This window comes from Callospermophilus lateralis, chromosome 9 (genome assembly GCF_048772815.1).
Source record: "Callospermophilus lateralis isolate mCalLat2 chromosome 9, mCalLat2.hap1, whole genome shotgun sequence".
Classification (NCBI taxonomy): domain Eukaryota; kingdom Metazoa; phylum Chordata; class Mammalia; order Rodentia; family Sciuridae; genus Callospermophilus; species Callospermophilus lateralis.
Genome location: NC_135313.1, coordinates 86,612,474 through 86,636,946, shown reverse-complemented (window position 1 = coordinate 86,636,946; position 24,473 = coordinate 86,612,474). Strand labels below are relative to the sequence as shown.

The following is a 24,473-nucleotide window of genomic DNA, read 5'->3' as shown; positions in this document are numbered from 1 at the left end:
CTAAAGAAGCCATCACTATAGTAATTTCTTTAATATATGGAGAAACTTACCACCTATTTTATGGCCCCCAGTTATCTTCCAGATATATTACCTGTGCTTTCCTACATGCATCTAATGTGCCTACATTTTTCCAGATGGCTTTTACCTTGTCACTATTTATTATTGTATTATTGATTATACACACACACACACACACACACACACATATATAATCTCAGGAAACTTTTTCTCCTTTAACTCTCCTCCACAAAGTCTCTACTAACTCTACCATTGAGGCTATTAACTTCTCTTTTAGTAACTAATCTAAGCACATGCTATTATTAAAAAGGAAAAAAAGAAAAGGTAATTTTACACTGTTCTTTTAATTATTGCTACAACATGAAATTTGTATATGAGATTAACTTTTCATTAGGTTAGTCTTACTATGCCTGAAGATGTCTTATTTTAAAAAATGAGACTTACTCTAAGGAAATATTTGATGGGTTGAAACTTTCTGTTTCAGAAGCAACACGTTATTCAGTACCTACTAGTAGCTTTAATATGTACTACCATTTTGTTAAAATGTACTGAATTGAAAGCTGATTGGACATAGATGGATACGGAAATGTCCTGGTTCATAGTGCCTAGTACTCAATAAATATTCATCGAATACACTTACAAAAACGAAGTATTTGTAGCTTTTTTTCCCTGATATTCTCAATCCACTAAAAAGAAAAAAAGTAGGTTAATCATGTGCTTAAGATGGATGTGGGTGTGGGGATGTGGGTCAAGCAGTAATGCGCTTGCCTGGCATGCGTGGGGCACTGGGTTCGATCCTCAGCACCACATAAAAATAAGATAAAGATGTTGTGTCCACCGAAAACTGAAAAATAAATATTAAAAAATTCTTTCTCTCTCTCTCTCTCTTCTTCCCCTCTCTCTCTCTCTCTAAAAAAAAATGAATGTGAAGAGATGAGCTACTTAAGAAAAGGAAGGTCCCAAATATCAACTTGAAAAGAGTATATACTTTGAATAAGAAGTGAAAAAGAAAACTACAGATTGACAAGTATCACGAATAGGCTTGTTAAATTGAACTACACAAAAATATAATAGGTCAGGCAAAAGAGATTCTACCAATACAAATAAAGTATTGAACTTAAAAACATCATGGGGAAATTTTATTCATTGGAAACAAATTAAACATCCATTTTTCTGGTTATCTAGACGATTACATAACATTCACATTTTATTTATTCATGCCATTAGAATAATAATTCATAATCCAAATATAGATAAAATATTATCGATTTCAGCTGCAATGATTTATGAATTTTCAATTATAATTTAAAGAAATTTTAATAACACCATCACATTGTAATATAATATATTTTTTAAGTTTATAGGTATGATGTAGGCATTCAATTGAATCATATGTTTCAATATCAGAATTGAATAAAATTAAGAATCTGTTCCTTATTAGTAGGCAGTGGTGTGAGTCTATGCAATGCCAGGGCAGGTAAGAGGATGTGTGGGAAATCCAGACTCAGTTCAAGGCTTTTCTAATATACTACCACCTACATTTTTTTCATATTTCTCATTACTATTTATTCTCTTTCACTTATAGTTTTAATCTCTAAATGATCAGTTTGATTTCACCCTAAAATTATTTTATATAACTGATGCTTTTTATTAAATTATGTTATGCTTAACTATATATTTATATATATAGATAGATAGATAGATAGATATAGATATAGATATATAGATATATATACACACACACACAGAGAAAGAGGGAGAGACTACATGCAATTTGCATATGTACATATATACATTATATATATAATTTTTGGAATTTAGGGAAACCTATATACCAACTTGGTGACAGAGTAATGCATTTACAAATTTCTGACCCAATTTCTTAACATATAAATGTGAAAAAATGATATATGTTAGATTGTATGTGAGATTTAAAATGGGATAAAAGGTGATACACTGGTGAATTTTGTGTAAATAAATGGTACAAGCTACTAAGACAATCATCATTCACCAACATGAAGAAGAGATGGTAGGAATATAAGGATAGAAAATGGGGATACACAATTTAGAAACCCTGGCAAGGGATAATTATGGCTCAGAGTTAGGGTCACAACAAGATCATTATGCAAAGTAAGTAAAGATGCATTTAGAAGTAATAGATAATAGAATCTCTTGGTATATTAGGTACAGAGTAAGAGAGACACCATATATTTTGGCCTGAGTAAATGAAACAACAGAATTATCCTCAACTAATGGAGAAGTCACAATTGTAGAGAATGATTTAGTTTAGTTTTACGAATGCAAAGGTCAAGACTTCTGTTAGATCTTATTTCAGCTCTAAACTATCCTCAAGTTAAAGGAGTAAACGACAATCATTTAGTTGATAATGAGTTTGCAATTTGGGGAGCTCTTTGGAGGTGATTCATCACTTCTTCACCTCAACTGTGGTGACCTCAAGGATGAAGTGACATAAGCAGCTGGGTTCTGGAGACATTTAAAGGTTCTCTCACTTGAAACACCTGGCAACTGATACTGGCTGTGAGCTGTGGCAGACTATGGTTACTGATTAGAAAACATATGTGGCTTATTTATGCTGCTTCTCAATTTTCTCACAGAGAAGTGCAGCTTCTAAAAACATCCCAAAAGAATCAGGTAGAGGTTTTATCTCCTTTTATGATACAGAGATTATACTGTATCACATCTACCATAGTCATAGGCTCACCCAGATTCAAGGGTATGGAAAAAAGGCTCAACCTCACTTTTGGAAAAGTATCCATGTTATAACATAAAAGAACAAGCATCCAGAATGCCAAATATTATGGTAATGATCTGGAAAATGAAATCTGCTACAGGTCTCCAAATGAAAATGCTAAATATACAGGAGAACATAAAAAATCTGGAGATCAGGAGTAAGGTCCTGTCTAGATGTACATACATTTACTAATCCTTAACATTAAGGGGAGATGAAAATAAGAAAAGTGATATGTACCAAAAATGGAGCCTGGGGGAACTCTAACATCAAAATTCAAAGTGAGAAAGAAAAAAATGGGAACAAAGAAGAGTGAGTGGGGATGACCCCTGAAATACAACAATCAAGACAGTTTGGTTTTCTTTGGCCTCCTAATGTCTTATTGAATTCCAACCTTTCAAGAGCTTTTCTCATAATAGAAACTGAGTTTCTAATGTAAGTTCCAATGTAAGTTGCTTGGTCTGGGACATTACCCCAGATCCAGATGATGGATCATAACACATCTAAATGAATCAAGATAATTCCTTCCTTTGGCTATTGACTCATCTGGGATAAGCACGCAACCCACTCTGGCTGAGGAAAAACAAAAGGACTAATAATAATGTCTTTCTCTTCCCAAGTGAATGAAAAGATCTTAGAAAAAAGATATTTTATACTATTATCTTCCTTCCTTAAATAGACATGCTGCTTGACAGTACCTCTAAATGCTGTAACAAGGATGTGATAACACCAAGCAAAAGAAAACAAACAAACAAACAAAAATAAAAAAACCACAGGCTAGTAAAGACAGTGGTTAAGAAGCATAAAAAGATAGTCCATGAAGTGAAATGCTAGTATCAACCATGTAATTTAAGACTTCATTTATTCATGAAGAAGAGCTCTATAGGCTCTAGCTAAGTTATTGTTTACATCATACAGCATTCCCAATTAATGTCTTTAAAATTTTTATATTATAATCCTTAGTTTTAACATAAAATATGACAAATTTGATGACATTCTTCTATAATAATCTTCTTTTTCTCCCTATAATATTAACATTAATTGTGCAGCATTTACCAGGAAATTAAAACAAGTGATAAATATTAGAAAAAGTACATACCACATATAATATAGGTTACATAGTTTCATGAAAGTTGATTTAATATTTTATATAAATGATTTTACTCTAATGTTCTTCATGCTTATTTATCTGATGCACCTTTTTATTTATTTATTTATTTAACAACCATAGTATCACTTTACTTTCATTCCAAAAGTTATAGGAGTCCCCCCAACTTAACAACAACAAAAACAAACAAAAAAATTCTTAAGTGGCCTAGCACAGTGAAGCACCCCTGTAATCCCAGTGATTGAGGGGGCTGAGGCAAGAGGATCAAAGTTCAAGGCCAGCCTCAGCAACTTGGCTAAACCCTTGGTGACTTAGTGGGACCCTTTCTCAAATCCAAAATAAAAAGAACTAGAAATGGAGGACAGTGGTGAAGTAACCCTGTGTTAAATCCTCAGTACCAAAAAGGAAAGAAAAAACCTTAAGTGATGCCATACTAAGAATGCAAGAAACACATGTGGGGAATAATATGGGGCTTTAAAATGGGGAAAAACCTTACATTGTTATTTAAGAGGAAAATAGTTATCATAAGCTTCTTATTCTTTAATAGTCACTATACTAAGCCCTGAGGATCCAGAAATACATCAAATGCATATGGCTCTTCTCCTAGAATTTAAGTATAATGAATAATAGGAACATTTCCCAGCATAGTGAAATATACAGTTACCAGGCAAATAAATATAAATAAATAAGCAAATATTAGTGGACAGAACTTGCATACATAAAAGTTGTAGGTGCTGTGGGGTCATAGAACAATCTATTTTCAAAGCCACAGAATCGTAAAAGTGATTAGCAAATTAGTAATAGGAAGAACACTGTGAGTAAATGGAAAAGGATGTACAAAGCCTAGAAATTAAGGAGATTAAGAAATATTTGAAAATTTAAACAAAGACCAACAGTGATGAATTAAGAATGTAAAAATGCAATAGCAGGTGTTTGAGATGAAAATTTTGCACAGGAGCTAGTTAGGATCAAATAGAGCTTTTGGACTTTACACAAAAGGCAATGGGAATACTTTGAAAGGACTTAAGTAAGATTTACATGTTAAAAAAATTACTGTAGCCTTCATTGAGATTTGGAGACCAAATGGGAACTATTGCACATACTTAAGGTAACAACAGATTCAAACAGGGTGGAAGCAATAAAGATATAGGGTAGTAGATTGAAAGTAGAATTATTTAGAAGGTAATTAAAAAAAAAAACAGTGAAATGTGGTGGTAGATTGAATGCACTTCAATTTTATACGTGTGTATGTCTATGTAAACTTTGGGTTCCACGAATTTTCCAAATAGACAAGTAGATATACTTATCTACAACTCAAAATAAAATAAGTAAAAACCAAAAAAAAAAAAAAAAAAAAAGGAAAGAAATAATAAATGAAACAAAAAAAGCTTGGATGAAAATATTAGTTTCATAATCATAGGCACATAAACAGATATTGGAACTTCAGTAGGTTGTTAAATTATTATTTCACTCATTCAATAAATAATTGAATATCTAATTATAAAAACAGTTCTAGGTCAGAACTCTAAATTGAGAACCTAGAAATATGTTGTTGTTCTTATTTGGATTAACACATATAAAATAACCACATAGTAAATGACTATCAAATATGTACTAAAATATGCATAAGCAAACTAAAAATAAATTTCATTTTCTCCTTAAGATATTTTTAGTTTGTTTCAGATATTATAAATAGTTAAAACTAAATATTAATATAATTTTCTGTTTTATTTTTCCTAATAAAACAAGAAAGCCCGCTTAAGATTCAGAAGATAAATATAAATTTTAAAATTACCCTTTCTCTGGGTGCACAGCTATAGATCTTGGTTGATCCAGGCCTTGGGAAATAATTACATAACGGAAAGAGCCATTGAGTCTTGCAACTTCAATTAAGTTAAAACCATGATCTGTCCAATAGATGTTACCTGCAAGAAATACATAATATAGTTCATAATACAGTGTGAGATAGGAAATTATTTATTAGTATGGCTAAAATTAAATTTCTGAACATTCACATAACTATTAAGACATTAACTTTCTACTCTTTAATCATTACTTTCTAAAAAGAAAGCTGTTAAAACTCCCAATCCAAATTTCATATGTCTCTGACTAAACCATATAATGATCTATTTATATGTTGTAAATGGTGAAAATTTCCCCACCCATCAAAGGAATCTATTTAAACTTCATACTGACTTCAGGCAAAAAGGAACTAACATTTTCATTTACCTGCTTTAGAGAGCTCTCAGGAGATTTGGTTAAAGTTCACACTATATAATCTCCTTCAACATGAAAAATGCTTAGTCAAAGGCTCAATAGCATTAGAAAGAGTGGAACCAAGAGCAAAAGAGACTATTTACCCCCATGGCTAGAAGCGTAAAAGAAACTGTTAGGAGTCAGAAACACAATTTTTATGATGCTGATTGAGACCCTAACAAAACAAGTATGAAACTAAAAGAAAAAAAGTCTTAGATTATACCAGCAATCCAGTCAACAGCTATTCCTTCCACTCTTCCCAAGCCATTGGTAATGATATCTTCTTTCCAAGTCTGATCTCTTTTAGCTCGGCTGATTTTATTAAAGCCCATGTCTGTCCAATAGATGGTATCATTTCCTATGAATAAGACAGAGAAAACATACACCCACACACTATAAAATGTGTAGCAATATATGCATTAGGACCCTATAGCATTAGTATCTTTACAGTTATTATCCTGGGTATGCTAGAATATAAGTATTCTTCAGGATACAAAATTATATAGGAAGAAATGTATGAAAATAATATTAAAGAAGCTATATTTTAGCCAAAAGATCTTTTCAAGTACTGTTTGAAATATTTGGGGAAATGACCTATCACATTCTTTATCATTCGCTTTCCTATTCATTTTAAAACAGTAAGTCCTTATCCCCCATGAATTTGCAAGTGTGATATCAAACCATGTTATTTTGAACCATAATTTTTCTCTTCACAATCATATCTGTGTCTGAATCTGCTAAATATAAAAAAGAACATTACTGACATAGTAAAATCAACAATGTCTCAAAGGAGAGACAATAGAAGAAAAAAGCATTTAAACAGTTATCAAGGGTATTTTAAGCATAATGTCGCTCAAAATGTATAAAGCTTTATCATTCAATTATTCCTTCTGAGGTACTAAGTAGCTTCCCAAATGTCAACTACAAACACTTCATATTTCAAACTCTCATTGTACAAATGGGCCTAAGGATATTTGAAGAATTGCTCTATGCTATCAAGAGTCTTTAAATAACAGTGCTTTTGTATATTTGAATGAAAAATGTGTCTAAAGACTGTAAATGAAATATATTACATGTGCATGCATATGCATAAAGGATAGTAATTATAAACCAATGATTTTAAATTTAGTCACCAGAAAGACACTGGGGACAAATCATTAAATAATAAATTTGCCACCAACTAAGTGAGTTTTCTTGTTGTGACCTACATGACCATTTGAAGAACAAATCCTTTAAGACCAATATAATTTCTCTCTGGCACAGTGACAGACTATGGAAATAAAGAAAATGCAATTAGTATAATAAAGCAATTCATCAATAAGTTTTGGAATTCAGTTTCAAATGAAATATCATATGAAATCCTCAATTTTTTTGCTGAAGGATTTCAAATACCTCCTTTTTCAACAATGGTTAAGTCTGATAGAAAATCCTTTGAATCTCAACAGAAATATCAGGCCCTCCAAAAATGTACCCAAAAATCAAAGAATTTTTGATATTTCCTTTTTGCCAAAAGTATCAGAAAATGTGATTTCATTATTGAAATAGACAGTCAACAAAAATAAGCATTATTTTTCATAAATAGTAAGCATTGTATATTAAATAAAAATTTCCCAAAATATTAAACCCATATATCCTACTTCCTATTTTGTTTCTCTACTTGTGTGTAGAAAATAGAACATATAAATGACAAATTCTGGATTTTCTATCTGGAACATGATTCTCCTGGAGTATTTTTCCATGGTAACTGCCTTTGTATTAGTGATATAATGGATAGCAACTCTATTCTTTGTTTCTTGAGCTAAAAACCTCAGGATTTTCTGATCATTTTTTTTCTCATATTCCATATCCAATTAATCACTAAATACTTTCATATTCCATTCATTTTCAGGAATTTTTGGTCCCTTTTATTCTTCTTTCAAAATGTAATCATCTAACCACCTCTCACCTCCTCTAGTTCTATTTTCAAAATCCAAACCACCATTTACTCTGGTCCAAAGTCTTGCAATAGCCTCCTACCTCACCTGCCCAGTGTGTGTTTTTGCTCCTGTACTTCCTTTCCCATGAATATTTTCTCCACTTAGGAGCTATGATTACACACTTTAAAAGATAGTTTTTACTCCTCCATTCCAAATTTAATAATTTCCCAGTCTCATCCAAGGTAAAGTTAGAGCTCCTCCCATGGTCTTCCCACATCCTCCGGACCTCTTCTACTTGATATCCCTCTACTCATCCATCTCTAGAAATACAGACCATCCTGGTCCTTAGGCAAAACAAATCCTCCTCACCCTGTATTTTGCCTACATTTTTTTCTTTCTCTCTGGAATGTTCTTTTCCTAGATATCTACTCAGCTGTATCTTGGCTCAAATATACCCATCTTACAGAAAATTTACATGACTATCCTAGAAAAATTATTCCCTTAGCAAATTTTATTTTTCTCTATAGCACATATCACTATCAAACACATTAGGTAATTATAAGTTTCCTTGCCTCACAGGAATGTATTCCTTTGATAGTTGGGACTTTGTTTAGTACTTTATTCCTAGTACCTGGTACATAGTAACATCACAGCAAACATTTGGTAAGTTAGTGCGTAAATGTGATATGCTGTATAAAAACTGGTTTGGGGGTAGGAAGACCCATGTCTTGCCATGAGAAATCTTATAAACTTTTTAAGGAACACACAGTATGCACGTGAAAAAAATGACAGTTTACAATAGTGTAAGATGAGAAGCATGCAATTTGGGCAGATACATAATGGGCAGGTTTTAAGAGAATAAAAACAGCATTCACAAGAATAATAAAAAGGACCCTCATTTTATATATTATATTCATATTAAATTTATATATTTTTAAAAACTTATTAATCTTGAAAAATTCTGTTCATTATAATCATGAAGCATTTTTTTCTACCACCATCTCTTGCATATATGTACCTTTATTATCATTGAACTGAATTTTTTTTTCTCTTCTTAGAACCGGAGTATTTTATAGGTAAGTACTACAATTGGGTCAACTTCTGCCTATGTGTTATATACATAGCAAAAATTTTGTAATGCTGAGTTTGTACCTAAATTCCTCATATTACTGAGGAACAACAGATTTACTGGTATCTTTTACATTAGTATTTGCAAAATTCATGAACAAATCAACCATATGATGATGCAATAAAAAGAATAAAGACAATGGAAGGACTAAATCACTCATTTTTAGCCCATCCTTATCAATTTTTTTTCACATATTTACTTTGCACCTACACACACACTCTAAATACAATGTATGCTGAGATATGAGAATATATCTTTTATATCTGTGAATTTTGGAAATAAACATAAATTAGGTAAAAAACTTTCAATTAGGATGAGAATCAAGTTAAAAGATGATAAAAGTTTACAAAAAACTAAAATGATAAAATTATACAAAAGATGAAAAGTGAAGAAAAACTATTATTACCATCTTGAAATTTATTTCAATGTATGAACATTTTTAACTTTACCTCTATTTAACAGATTCTTTTAGAATACTTAGCATATGTCTACAATAGTTCTTAGCATAAGAATATGGTAGTGAACATAACAGACATAGAATTTAAGTTCTTGGGTAAAATTAAAAATAAACTGAAGACATATGGTAACTTGATAAAATATAATTACAGAATGAAAAAGAACTTGTAATTTAATGTAATAACAATTATAATTACCTCCTCATAGATAAAAGTATAAAAATAGATTCTTTGGAGTCATTTTCAAGGAATAACATATAGAGATATTGGTAATATTTAAAGAGATTGTGTAATTAAAGTAACTAAAGTCAAAATTAAAGGTAGAGTCAAATATTGTCATGGTGATATTTGTCTATGAAATAAAGAAAAAAACTTTGACAATGAGAAAGTTACTGAGTTGAGAAAAAAAAATTACTCAAGTGTTTAAAGCTGAAAGGCTAATCAGAATATTCAAGTCTCTTAAAGACCTTTCTTCACTCTTAGGGTCTATTTTTTTATAATTAATTAAAAAATATGTATTACTGACCACCTGTTGGAGAATATACTCTATTCCATTTTTCCATGGGCTTTTGTGGCCTAGAAAATTTAAAGTTATGTTTCCTGATCTAAATTTACATTGTTGTTTTATTTCTATAAACAGCACATACATGTGAAAATACATAAAATTAAAAAATAAAGTATATGTGTGCTATTTTTTTTCCTACTAATGAAATAATCAGCACACAAGGAGAATGGTAAAACAGAGAGCAAGAAGCCTAGGGTTGGGTTATTATTTTTCTGCCACTAATCATGAAAAATTCACAAAATTCTTTGTCCCTCCAAGCTTATTTTCATGTAAACAAACGTACTCGTGCGCGTTCGCGCGCGCACACACACACACACATACATGTATTTATATTATATAAACATGATATATACATATATATGAATATATGTATGTATATGTATGTATTTGCAATATACATATGTGTAAATATGTATTGCATAAATATATATTTGCATAATATATGTACATTCTAACAGAAGATAAAATTTAGAATACCTTTAGTCTCTTCCAAGTCTGATTGTCTAGTGTTAATTTTTTTTTCACTTGTAATAAATGGAATATAGTATCCCAAACTATAGTCTAAAATATAGTTGTTATAATGATCTTTTTTCCCCATAATTTTGCTCATTTTTAAATAGCTTTGTTGTCTGGAAAAAAAATAAAGCATGTGATTTTACTCAGAATATACTTTAGTGGCTATTAAGCTATATCTCTTATTAAATTTCAGAACTTTATATTTATCCTATTAAGTGTCAATTTGTTAAATTTGATCATGGATCCTGCCTGTTAACATTTTTTAAAAATCATATGTTTTCCAATGAATCCTTTTAGTGATATCTACAAATTTGATAACAAGGTTTTCTATATCTTTATTCAAGTCAGTAGTAATTGTGCTGAGTTAGATCAACAATGCACTTGACATAACACTGAAGACTAATCTCTGAGCTAAACAATTTTTCATTTCATTATGTCTTAACAATTTATATTTATATATATTTACATGCATAAGTCTTAAGAATACATCTTGATCGAGAGGTAGATCATGGCCAACATCTGCTTTGTCCTGAGTCAGCAGCATTTCTCTTCACTAATGTGAATTCACTATTCTGACTACTACTAACAGAGTAGTTAAATACAGTACATACTCCTTGGCTTGACCTCTGTCATTTACCAGCATGAGTATCAGACTCATCCTTTAATTTTCTTTTATATTGCTTTTCCATGTTGTGAAACACCACAGATTATTTCCCCATTTTGAACTCATGTGATGCTCAATTTCTGGCCATTATGAATATGTCTGTGAACATTTTGATCCATGTTTTAGAATGAACGTACGCTGTCATTTCTGTCAACTATATGTCCACAGGTGGAACTGCTGAGTCATATGACAGACACTGTTAGTAAGTAGAGCTTACTTTAATTAATTAATTATCTCAATTCTCACTTAATTAAAAATCGCATTTTGAACTTTATTTAGCTATTGTTGACTTCTACTATTCCCTTCATATTTGACTAATTCAACCATGGGGACCTATAAGTACAATGAACAGGCAAGAGATTCTGAATATTTTCATTTCTAGGAACTTGCTCAACATAATTGTCTACTTGGCTGATGCTATTTTCTTGCCAGACAAGGGATAAATAACTGGCTGCCACTATGCAGTGACTTTAGAGTGTATTATTATTAAACAGTAAAGAGAAGCTGATTACTTCAGCTTCTTCTACAATGACTAGATTTTTCTTTTCTTCTTCACCAGAGGAAATTGAAAAGAATCGAGAGGTAAATATTCCAAGACACTGGATTTTTTGGTGAGCCATTTACAAATATTATATCTATAAAAAAAGAGGAAAGAGGGAAGGAGAAAGGGAGAAATTAATGAATTATATTTCTCCATTTTTAACATTGGCACATCATCATAAATCTGCTAACACAATGTATCAGGGAATATTAGGGCTATGAGAGAGTAAGATGAATGGAGAGGGTCTGTAAAATAATTCTCTGTTAATTCTGTAATTGATGCTAAAAGGAAGTTCTATTATCTCATAATAATTTATAACCAGCTTTATCTGCACTAAATCTAAATTTGTGTTGTGGATCTAGCACCTAGTTTTAGCAAAAAAAATTGAATAGTAAACACACAAACACGTGTATGTGTATGTGTGTGTGTGTGTGTGTGTGCATAATTCCCATAGTTGTGAGGCTACAAATATAACATATTACCCCAGCATATATTAAAGAACTCTTACTATATAGGTCTTTTTTCCTTAAAAACAAATACAATAACCCATGACATAAACAAAGCCCTTTGGGAGAATCAGTTTGGTCATTATATCTGGTATTAAAAACATAATCTTTTACTATACTTCCTAAAATATTTGAGGAATGGAGTCATATGATTTTAAAATATGATTGACATCTTGGAGACTTATTTTTTCCCAAGTATATTAACTAAGGAAATTGTACAAATTTTTGCAGAAAACAAGAATCTTTAATAATTGATCCTGGTAATATTTTCTCAGAGCTTGGAGCTTCTTTAAGAAACTCAAGTCGAAAAATTATTGAAGAACATGTCTAGAAAGTGGGGACTAAAATTTACAACTTTGTTTAGTTTAAATATCCAATTTCATTGTTTCCATTCTTTTTGATCCATTATATTCCATCTTGTATTTTAAAAATAGGTAACTATACTCAGTCACAGAAGTATATGTTAGGGCTGGGGATGTAACTCAATGGTTGAGTACTTGCCTTGCACACAGGAGGCCCTGTATTTGATCCCAAGTACAATACCACACACACACACACACACACACAAAAAAAAAAAGTGTATACAAACATATGTGATATTCTATATAAATAGTTTTATAGTTTCTTAATAAATTTAAGGCCTGGGTTATGTAAGGTATTTTATCTTTAACTATTACACTTTGTTAATTAATGTATTCTTCATTACCTTATACAGAAAATTCTATTAGTAAAATTGTTATTTTTGTTGGATCTTTGACTTTTGATGTTACATAGAAAAACACAAATCTTTTGGCTATATGGAATAAAGATAAGCTCCTGGTATTGATGCATACATAGAACCTGCTTTATAATTTTGATTGTTAAGATGAGAAAGAGTAATGTTGCTCATTCTGTGACCCTCAAGTCACCATTTTTTACTTGGACTTTAATTATTTTCTATCTCCTTCAGATGACCTTGCTGTAGAGACCTTTTCTATTCCATTGTAAGAAATACAAGCATGTTCCATAATTTTATTGTCATTCATTAGCAATGACCTTAACAGACAGGCCCAGAAGTATAACTGTTGCCACATATACAAAAGGCTGCCTTAAGGCCTTGCAATTTATTAATTCCTCTGGCTTATCTAAGATAACAGTTTCCAATCTGTTTCTCATTTTAAAACTTTGACAGACATGACAGTTAATTCTAATGCAAACTTCCATCTTCTGACCTTTCAAAGATTACCTTCTCTACTATATTTTTGGAAAGAGGAAGTATTCTCATATTCCTCCTACATTTTTCAATCAGCAGGCTTTTCAATATTATTGATTATTGTTCTGTGCTGTTTCAACCAAGATATCTGGTTCAATTGTTTTCCATCAACCACTTACTCCTCAACCCACCCTGACACACACATAGAAACATTCATACAAATATAAAATACAAACATGGTAACATGATCCGTGATAGCATAAAAACTCCAAACTAAAAATTAAATCATGTAATTTATTCTATAAATCACTCTGGCAACACCCACCACTGGAGGTTGGTGTGTGGTAAATTCATACTGAACCCAAGTCTTACACTTTATTTCATGCAAAAGACTAATACCATATCTCTGGCTCCTTTCCTCCTCTTTTCCTTGTCATTTCAACTTATCATTCCTTCCTCTTTCTGATTACCCATTCTCCAAAGAGAAATTCTCTCTAGCCTTTGTCCTTAACCTCTCAGCAGGCCTAGGTATGCATAGTTTAAATTCAGTAGTTCTCAAATGACTGCCCATTAGAATTGCCTCAGTAATTAAAAAGAAAAAGAACACACACACACACACACACACACACGCACACGCACATACATGATATAGTCACAGAGCTATTAAGTTACTTAATATGAAGTGCTATGCAGGTTAAACATTACTATAGATAACCTATGCTACTTATAGTTAACCATGGAATTATAAGATAGGAATAAAATCAACTTTATTTGACAGAGACCATGATCTCATGAAAAAGATTTCAGTTATGAAATTTCCATCCCCTCTTCTCCTTTACAAACCCATTGCCTACCACTGAAGAAATTTCAGAAGAACTTGACATTGTCTCATATGGGAGAAAATCAGATTTGGAAGTATTTTTCTTTTCTAGTTTGGAAAGTCTTTAACTTGAAAAACAGCATTTTAAAAATTTCATCAGTTGACTCCAGATCTCAGAAATCATAGTTCTTTATTTTATGCCTGAATCAAGCCCAAACACCAGGCAGCTTATAGGCTGATTACTTTATTTTGGTCATCTTCCACTGCTAATATATTGGCTTCAAACTGTATATGTGTCTTATGCTGCAGATTTTCTTACCTGATTTTTTTTCCTTTAAATTACTCAGACATTGTGAGCCTTAAAGTTGCATACTTATCTCTTTACATTAGCTATTAAAAATACAAAAAAATAATTTCTAGTAAAAATATGTAATTATAAAAAGTACATTTTTTCTCTAGTAACATTTTATTTTTTCTTCCCTAGATTTTCCCTTAGTGCTAATTTCCTCACCTGTTAATTGTCCATTTTATCCCATTTCCCTCACTTTGAGAAGGTATATCAAACACTTTTTTATATAAGGTTAGGTATATATATTTTTAACATATCAAATCATATGTTATAGATGCGTGACTTCAAAGTTGAGTACATAGACTTTAGGGAATAGCTAGACTTACCAGGAAAATCCAACACATTGTTGGGTATTGTTTAACTTTTGTTTTTTACTTTTATATTTCTCATCCTTTAAAAATGCCTATTTTCATAGATACATCAAGGAAAGAAAACTTCAGACTACTATCCCTGATGAAAATAGATGCAAAAAATAAAATTCTGGCAAAGCACATACAAAAACTTATTAAAATGTAGTGCACTACAATCAAGTGGGGTTCATCCCAAGTTTGCAAGGTTGGTTCAATATATGGAAATCAATAATATATCACATCAATAGACTTAAAGATAAGAATATATGATTATCTCAATAGATGCAGAGGAAGCATTTCATAAAATCAGCAACTCTTTATATTCAAAACACTAGAAAAATTACGGCTAGTAGAAATGTACCTCAACATTGTAAAAGCTATCTATAATAAGCACAAAGCCAACCTCATTCTAAATGGAGTAAAATTGAAAGCATTCCCGCTAAAAACAGGAACAAGACTGGGATGCCCTCTTTCACTATTTCTATTCAACAAAGTCCTTGAATCTCTAGCTAGAGTAATAAGACAAAAGAAATTAAAGGAATATGGATAGGAAAAGAAGATCCAAAAATTCCACCAGAAAACTTCTAGAACTAATAAATGAATTCAGCAAAGTAGCAGGATATAAAATCAATTGCCATAAATCAAATGCATTTTTATACATAAGTGATGAATCCACTGCAAGAGAAATTAGTAAAATGATCTCATTCACAATAACTTGCACATTCAAAAAAGAAAATGTTTGAGAATCAATCTAACAGAGGAGGTGAAAATCGCTTCAATGAAAAGTACAAAACACTAAAAGAAAGTAAAGAACACCTTAGAAGATGAAAACATCTCCCATGCTCTTGGATAGGAAGAATTAATATAGTCAAAATGGCCATACTATCCAAACTGTTATAGATTTAATGTAATTCCTATTAATAACCAAATGACATTCTTCATAGAACTAAAAAACTTAATAATGAAATTCACTTGGAAAAATAAGAGACCCAGAATACTCAAAGCAAACCTTAACAAGAAGAGTGAAGCAGGTGGCATCACAATACCAGATTTTAAACTATACTACAGAGCAATGGTAACAAAAGTGGCTTGGTATTGGTACTAGACATGTAGACCAATGGTACAAAATAGAAGGCACAGAGACAAACCCACGTAAATACGGTTATCTCATATTAGACAAAGGTACCAAAAATATATTGGAGAAAAGACAGCCTCTTCAACAAATGGTGCTGGGAAAACTACAAATCCATATGTAGCAAAATAAAATTAAACCTCTATCTCTCACCCTGCACAAAAATCAACTCAAAGTGGATCAAAAACTTAAACTCTAGAAGAGAGACCTAGCACTTAATAGAAGAAATAGTAGGCTCAAATCTTCATCAAGTTGGCTTCAGGACCTGACTTTCTTAATAAAACTCCTAAAGTGCAAAACATAAAATCAAGAATCAATAAATAGGATAGATCCAAACTAAAAAGCTTTTTATCAGAAAAGGAAACAATCAATAACATGATGAGAAGCCTTCAGAATGGGAAAATATCTTTACCACATACACCTTAGGCAGAGCAATAATCTCCAGGACATATAAAAAACTCAAAAAAATTAACACCAAAAGAACAAATAACCCAATTAATAAATGGGCTAAGCAACTGAGCAGACAATTCACAGAAGAAATACAATCAGTCAATATATGAAAAAATGATCATCATCTCTAGCAATTAGAAAAATACAAATCATACTACTCTAAATTTCATCTTACTCTAGTCAGAATGGCAATTATCAAGAATACAAACAATAAGTGTTAATGAGGATGTAGGGGAAAAGGTACTCTCAGACATCTCAGAAAATTGATGCACCCACTATGGAAAGCAGTATGTAGATACCTCAAAAAACTTGGAATGGAACCACCATTTGAGCCTGCTATCCCACTCAGTGGTTTATATCCAAAGGGCTTAAAATCAGCATACTACAGTGACATAGCCACATCAGTGTTTATAGCAGTTCAATTCACAATAGCTGAACTGTAGAACCAACCTAGATGCCTTTCAACAGATAAATAGATAAAGAAAATGTGGCACATACACAGAATGGAATATTATTCAGTCTTAAAGAAGAATGAAATTATGGCATTTCCAGGTAAATAGATGGAAGTTGAGAATACTATGCTAAGTGAATTAAGCCAATCCGCCCCAAAACCAAAAGTCAAATGTTTTCTCTGATAAATGGATGCTGATTCATAGTGAGGCAGAAATGTAGGGAAGAATGAACAATTTGGTTTGTGGAGAAGGGAGTGAGATAAGGGGTGGGGGTATGGGGACAGTAGAATGAGACAGGCACTATTAGCCTATACATGTATGATTATACTACTGTAGTGATTTTGTACCATGTACAGCCAGAGGAAAAAGAAGCTGTGTTCCATTTGTGCAAAATATGTCAAAATGCAATCTACTGTCATATATACCTAATTAAAACAAATTAAAAATAATAAAAATGTCTATTTGTATGTGTATATATAAATTATAATGTTTACTATCATAATAAAGTATAAATTACTTGAGTAATCTATTAATAAAGAATAAACACATCTTATGTGAAATCTTTTTTGTTAAGCTAAATAGACTATGTAAATAAAAATAAGAAGTTCAATATAACTGATGCAGTTATCACATTAAAATCATTTTCTCAAAGTAACACTTGGAAAATGAAGATTTTTTTATGAAGCAGAAATTTCTTATAGAATTTCGTCTAGAGGGCAGGCCTTAGATCTCAGATTAACCCAGGCCATGCCTTACTGCCCTGAGGATCGCTGTCTCTTTACACCCATCTCCCATTTGGCACACTACTGAGCCATGACATAGTTGAAACCTCTGGAGCTGACTCTAAAGTTGTAGGAATTGAGAAGAAAAGAGGGTCAGCAAAGGTCACCAAAGAAGACTTCAGAGAGGTATAAGGCTTTTACTGACTCTTAAAGACTGAGTAGCAATTGGATTAGAAGAGATACATAAGATTGTTCCCTAAAACCTAGTTCAGATAAAGAACCAATTTACTAAATGCTGTCATTTTTAGAATGAGAGGGAGAGACAAGATCATTTCACTGAGAATGATGAGAATTAATCTGTGATGACAACCAGCCCACAATCCATCCTATGCCTGGATACAGATAGGAATGCAGTTGAACTTTCTCTTCTTTCCAATTTTTGAATGCATTTATTCAAACATTTATAAGGTCAATAAAGACCCAAGTTCTCAATATTCTTTATTAAAAGGGATTCAATAATAAAGTGCTAACGAATTACATTTGTTTCTTTCATCTTGAGAAAGGCAAATCAATACAAACGTTAATGGGCAATTATCTTATAGCAACAAATCACTAAGAACTCCATCTTTGTGAGTAAATAAAATAAACTCTGCAGATTTCAAAGGTTTTAAATATCTTAATCCCCTTAAGGTACAAAGTTATGAAAGCTTAGATAATATACATTCTCTTTTAAATCACTATTTCATCAAATAAGAAATATAAACCTGTCTGGCTTTTGGGTCCAAATGGAATTTGCATTAAACATACTTATAAAAACATTTCCACTTTCAGGTTTGGAATGTTTCCTCTTAGGGTAAGGAAAAGAATCATCACATTTTCTTAAGCATTCACTGTTTTTTTTTTTTGTTTTTGTTTTTGTTTTTCAAAGCAATTATACTGTGCTGTTTTTCATATGAATTGTTAGTTCTCATAGTCCTAGTGTGGCCAATTTTGACTTTCAAGTAGCATATGAGAAGTAAAATGCATTGTCATTCTCTCGTCTTCTTCAGATAGAAGAGGACTGAAAGCATCTCCATGAAGAAATTGTTTTAATTTGTTCTGTTGTAGCATCCCAAAGGTAGGCTGTAAAACTGAGATAGCAGGTTGCATAGCTGCATCTTCAGGAGACACCTAATCACACATTTCTTCAGGAAAACATCAACCTGTTTCAGAAAACACTGCCATTCCATTTCAGGTTTATTTTTCAATAGGGAGAAGGCAGACAGTTTGTTCTTCAAATGCTTCATTTCTATGTCATGCCTTAAATAAGTAAAACAGACAAAGGTGGCACATGCACCATAAAAGAGATTTTTCTCGAGAGACGTTTGGATATTTTTTTCATCATAATGGCGCTTGAAAAAAAATCCTAATTAAGACGTTTACTAATTAGAGAAATAGATGCTAATTAAAGGTTCAGATACTGAGTTCTGATGTTTTGAGTTAAAATCTATTTAGGGGCTGTATAACATGGTCAAGTTATTTAACCTTTCTATGGAGTTTCCCAATATGTGAACTGGGAATTACAAAACTGTTGTGAGGATTAAATGAATAAATCTTTGTTAAAGTACTTAATATTGAGCCCATAATAAGTGTAGCAATGTATCAATTGTTATAAATAAAAATGCAAAGTATATAAATAATAAAAGGGAAGATTTTGTCTGTATGCTAATAGGTTTGGTATGTATTATGTATATATTTGGTATTATTAAATATATTTTATGCCCATTTGAAGTTTTAGCATGGTTTAAGTTTAACATAACATTGTCTTTATAAATTTAAAATTAAAGAAAAATATTTTGGTGTTTCATTTAAAAAAGGAGATGAATCTTTTCCATGGAAATGAGATAAAATTTCTTGAAAGTAAACCATGAGTCACTGCTATATTTTCAGCCACTATCCACGAATTTTTAAACTAAAAGTTAACATTCATTTGAATGCATAATGACATCCCATATGTTTAGAAAAGTGCAGTTTTTATTCCTAAAACTTACTACCCTGACAGTAAATTTGTTCTAAAAATTATTAGAAATTGTCTATGCTTATTGTAGAAAGGTAGGTAAACACTAGTCCTTTTTTAGGAAGAGAAAAAGATTTTAGTAATACTATAAAAAATCAATAAAAATTGGATTGGGGGTATGGCCTAGTGGTTGAGCTCTTGACTAGAGTGTATTAAACCCTGAGCTTCATCTCCAGTACCTCCCTCATAATACAATAAAAAATTATTGTCATTAATGTCAATGGACATCTAGATGTAAATGCATACAATTTTTTTTTTTACAGGCAACACACATATACATTATACATGTATATTTTTATCATTATTTTATAATTTGATTTTTTTATTGAGCTATACCTAATATTTTAATAAAGCACAGTATATAAATGTATTATGCTTGAGCTTTCAGAATACAGAAATTCAGAATATGTTGGTGAACATATTCCTGCAAAATTTTAAATAAATATCAATCAATACCTTTTATTGAGGATTATGTATATTATAGGAGATACAAAAATGACTGGCAGCCTCCTTCAATCTTCCCTGAAAATTAATGACCTTTTTGCAAGTATTTGAGAGTAGTATGCATTTATCTTTCATTTTTTACAGTAAGTTGCAGTTGTTTCTCGGTCTATATTGGTGGTACATGGAAGAAAGTTTTGATAATTTCTTCAGAATTAACTGATTGGAGGCAAGTTAAATGGCTTGAAAAGTATGCATACAAAAATTTGATGAATAAATGGTCAAGCATGATGGCTTTCTTGCCATGAAAAAGTTCACAATAAGTATGTCAGTAGATGAATTTATCAGCACTGCCTTAAATTTGCCCATTTACCTTTGTTGTCTCTCAATTGATGTTGGGAACATAGTCCCTGTGGCTTGAGCACCATTCACCTAACTGGTAAATCCAATTAATCACTAAATTTTGTATATTTTAGATCCTTCATTAAAAAAAAAAAAAAAAAAAAAAAAAAAAACATCTACATAGGCACTACCGTTTCACTCAGACCCTCACTGTCTGTTTTAAATAATTTCAACAGCCTGACCAATGGCCACCCTTCCTATAATTCTGTTCTTCCTAAATTAACTCTCTCAACTAACAGGGTAATATAACTAAAATTCATATAAGATCCTTTGCTTAACATTTTTCATGTCCCTAGATTCCTCATGATTTTAGGATTAAGTTGGGTTCCCTAGAAAGTCTTTCAAGGTGATCTGTAAATCAAGAACAGTGATATCCAAACTTTTTGATAAGATAATTTGAACACTTATCCTCATTGATATTAATCCATTATACATGTTCACATAAAAATATGCACAAAAGTACAAAATTTTTAAAAATGTGCAGTAAATGTTAAGTGTCAACAGTTAAAATATTTTCTTCTCTGTATTTGATCATCTCATTTAGTTCCCAATAATGTGTCCTGCTCCTTAAAACACTGCCTTAAATCATAAGTACTTCTCTGCTTTTCTTTTGCACATCTTCCTGCTTCAGGCTTTACTCTAGTAGCATTGTAGCATTCAAAGTTACCCCTATTGCTTGTGCACCCATGCATCATGCAATATCTTACCTCTGTGCTTTTTCTCATGTCATTTCTTCTGTACCTTTTTATACAGAAAACTATTATTTGGACATTAAGACTAACATACCTACTCTTCCAGAAAGCTCTTGATGATCTCAGTCTAGGTCATTGTTATGGTTTGATCTATTTTATTATGTTTTGTTCCTTAAAAGCTCATGTACTGAAAGCATATTCCCAATTCAGTGAGGTTCAGAAGTAGAACTGGATTATGAGGGTTGGGCCTCATTCATTGGTAGCTGAATGGACAACTGGGAGGTGAGACCTAGAAGGAGGAAGTAGGTCATAGGGCCATGCCCTCAGAGGGATTAACTTGCCTGTAGCCCTTTTCTCTTTCTGGGTCCTATCTTTCATGAGCTGAGCAGTTTGTTCCACAATGCCCTTCCAACATGATGTTCTGCCTCTTCTCAGATCTAGAGCAATGGAGCTGACTTACCATGGACTGTGACTTCTGAAGCCGTGAGCCAAAATGAATTTTTACTTTAAGTTATGCTTTTCAGTTATTTTGCTTACAGTGTTGTGAACCTGATTAACACGACCATTATCTCACAACAATCTGCACTTTTCTTGCAAGTTTTACTTAACACAGAATATCACGCAGTTCACTGTTTTTGTACTTGTCTTTCTAGTAGATTGGGACTAGTTTTATTGTATATTAAATTTACAATGTCCACCTTTAGCTTTCCTTACATGGTAATTGAATAAATGTTGCTTTACTATTAACAATAATATAAATAGAATCACGTAAATGGCATCAAAGTTATTAAGTAGAATATTATCTAGAGTACGGAAGAGTAAGGTGGGTGTGGTGACGTGAAGCTACTGTTCACCCACAATCTACTGAGCTCACATGTGGAGGGCAGGGGGTGCTTCAGGCTTTCCCCTGTGCCTCCAGGCCACTAAAGTCTGAATCAACCTGGTAGAGTTCAACCCTTTCTTCTTTAAATGATTCCCAAAGTGGAATGGGCAGTACTTCGGGAGGCAGCTGATATCTTGGACCTAGTGGAGGTGCTCAAAGAGGAAATTGAGGGTTACAAGAACAACAGACATTTCTGAGAAAGATGCACCATATTCTGCTGGAGGTGGACTTGCTGGAGGGCATCCTGCAATGCCCAGAGTCTGGACGTCTGTTCCCCATCAGCTGTGGCCCTCAACATGCTGCTGAATGATGAAGGAACTGATACTTAAGTGTGCCAGGCACCAGTTTTACATTTTGTCACCCAGTGTGTCTTTGTTGACATATTCTGTTTGCTAGATCTGCACTGTGGGGCCCCAGCCCTCGCCCCAATGTCACACCAACTATAATGTTCCTAGCTCCATAGTATATCTTTTTTCTCATTAAATGTTCAAAACCAAAGAAGAAGAAGAGGAGGAGGAGGAGGAGGAGGAGGAGGAGGAGGAGGAGGAAGGGGAGAAGGAAAGGGAGGAGGAAGCGGAGGAGGGAGGAGAGGAGGGGGAGGGAGGAAGAAAAAGAGGGAGAGGAGTAAAAACTAAATTCAAAAAATAAGGTATTTTTAAAGTAGTAATATTTAAGCTAATTTTTTAAAAAATCAGCTAAAGCTGATTTTATTAGAATTCATAAAACTATACACATTTCCGACTATGGCAAAATCTTAAGGTCAAGTGGCAAGCTATGATTATGGAATCACTTTATAGTAAATTTGATTATTTATCAAATATAAGTTTAGTGAGCAAAATGTGATTCCACAGAGGTTTACCCCAAAGGTCAGAAAATTTTTAAAATTTTGAATATTTAAAATCATGAAAACTTTGGCAAGCCATACAAACAAGACACAGTATTTGTTCCATATTGTTTCAGAGTTCAGTGAGATTATATGGTGCTTTGGTTTGCTTTAATCATGTAAAATAAAATGACCATGAATTGAAATTGATAGAAGACACATGGAAATCTCATTATTTTCTTTGTTTTATTTTTGAGAATTTCCAAGATAAAAAGTATAGAAAGTTCTCCAACAGATTGAAAAGGATCCCCCATTTTGTTGATCATTCTTAGATTCAGAAGATTTATGATAATAAAATATAAGAGAAAGATCTATGTAGTCTTTGGTATATTTACCTGGATAAAACTCTCAGTATACTACCCTTTCAGGTAACCAAGAAATTCCAACAATTTTAGGAAATATTTTATCTTAATTATATTATATTGAATTCAGAGTTTCCATTTTAGTAGTGAATAAATGATTTAAAAAAATGAAAGGAAGCATTCACATGAGCTAGACTTTAGAGGGTGTATATTGGAAATAATCTTATTTTTGGTTTCTGTAGCATCCGTAGTGGGTTTCTAAAAATATATGGAGGGCTGAGCAGTTCAGTCAAGGGATGATTTTACCTCAATTAGATCATGAACATGTTAATGAGAGGGTAAGGATTAAATAAGAAAATTTAGCTAGGATGAAATTAAAAAAAAGAAAGATCCTCATATCAGTTGGCATTATCACTAAAATGAAATAAAATAAAATTTAATTTAAAAAAATGCTCAGAGGTTTAAAAACAGAACATTTCAAGAGGTTTTTTTAAATATCAATTTTTCTTTTTTTTTAGAATCTTGAGTGAGAATACAAATGGAATATTTTTAGAAAGTTATGATAGACATCTTAGGAAGGGTAGATCAAGGACAAAGTCTTATTCTGAAGTAACTAACTTGAAATGTTTTGAATTATCAAAGTTGAGACATATCAGTTCTACGTGTTTTTGTGTATGTATCCTTTCCTCCTTCTATATTACCTTCAGCTGTAAGTCTCTTAGATCTTAAAAGAAAAGCAGGGAAAGACTAGTAGCTAATTGGAGAGGAGTCCACAAAAGAAAAACTTAGTGCTTCAGGAAATCCAGTGAGTGACTATGTGAACTTGCCACCTTTTCTCAGACTTAAATTGAGTCAATGTATGTCATGAATGACACTATTTCATACAGGACATCAAGGGGAATTTTATCATGTAAATCCTACAAC

General features: G+C 32.0%; 1 protein-coding gene and 1 pseudogene across 1 annotated transcript in view; one reads left to right on the top strand and one right to left on the bottom strand.

Moving 5' to 3' along the window:
• Lrp1b (LDL receptor related protein 1B) overlaps positions 1 to 24,473 on the bottom strand; it is a 1,566,902-nt gene that overhangs the window by 457,877 nt on the left and 1,084,552 nt on the right. Inside the window, exons 36-37 of the mRNA XM_077110319.1 lie at positions 6,355 to 6,489; positions 5,671 to 5,800 (exon numbers count right to left, since the gene is read on the bottom strand). Of these exons, the coding sequence (XP_076966434.1) occupies positions 5,671 to 5,800; positions 6,355 to 6,489 (265 nt within the window). The remainder of the gene's footprint in view (positions 1 to 5,670; positions 5,801 to 6,354; positions 6,490 to 24,473) is intronic.
• Positions 21,749 to 22,693, top strand: LOC143407200 (multifunctional methyltransferase subunit TRM112-like protein pseudogene; annotated as a pseudogene).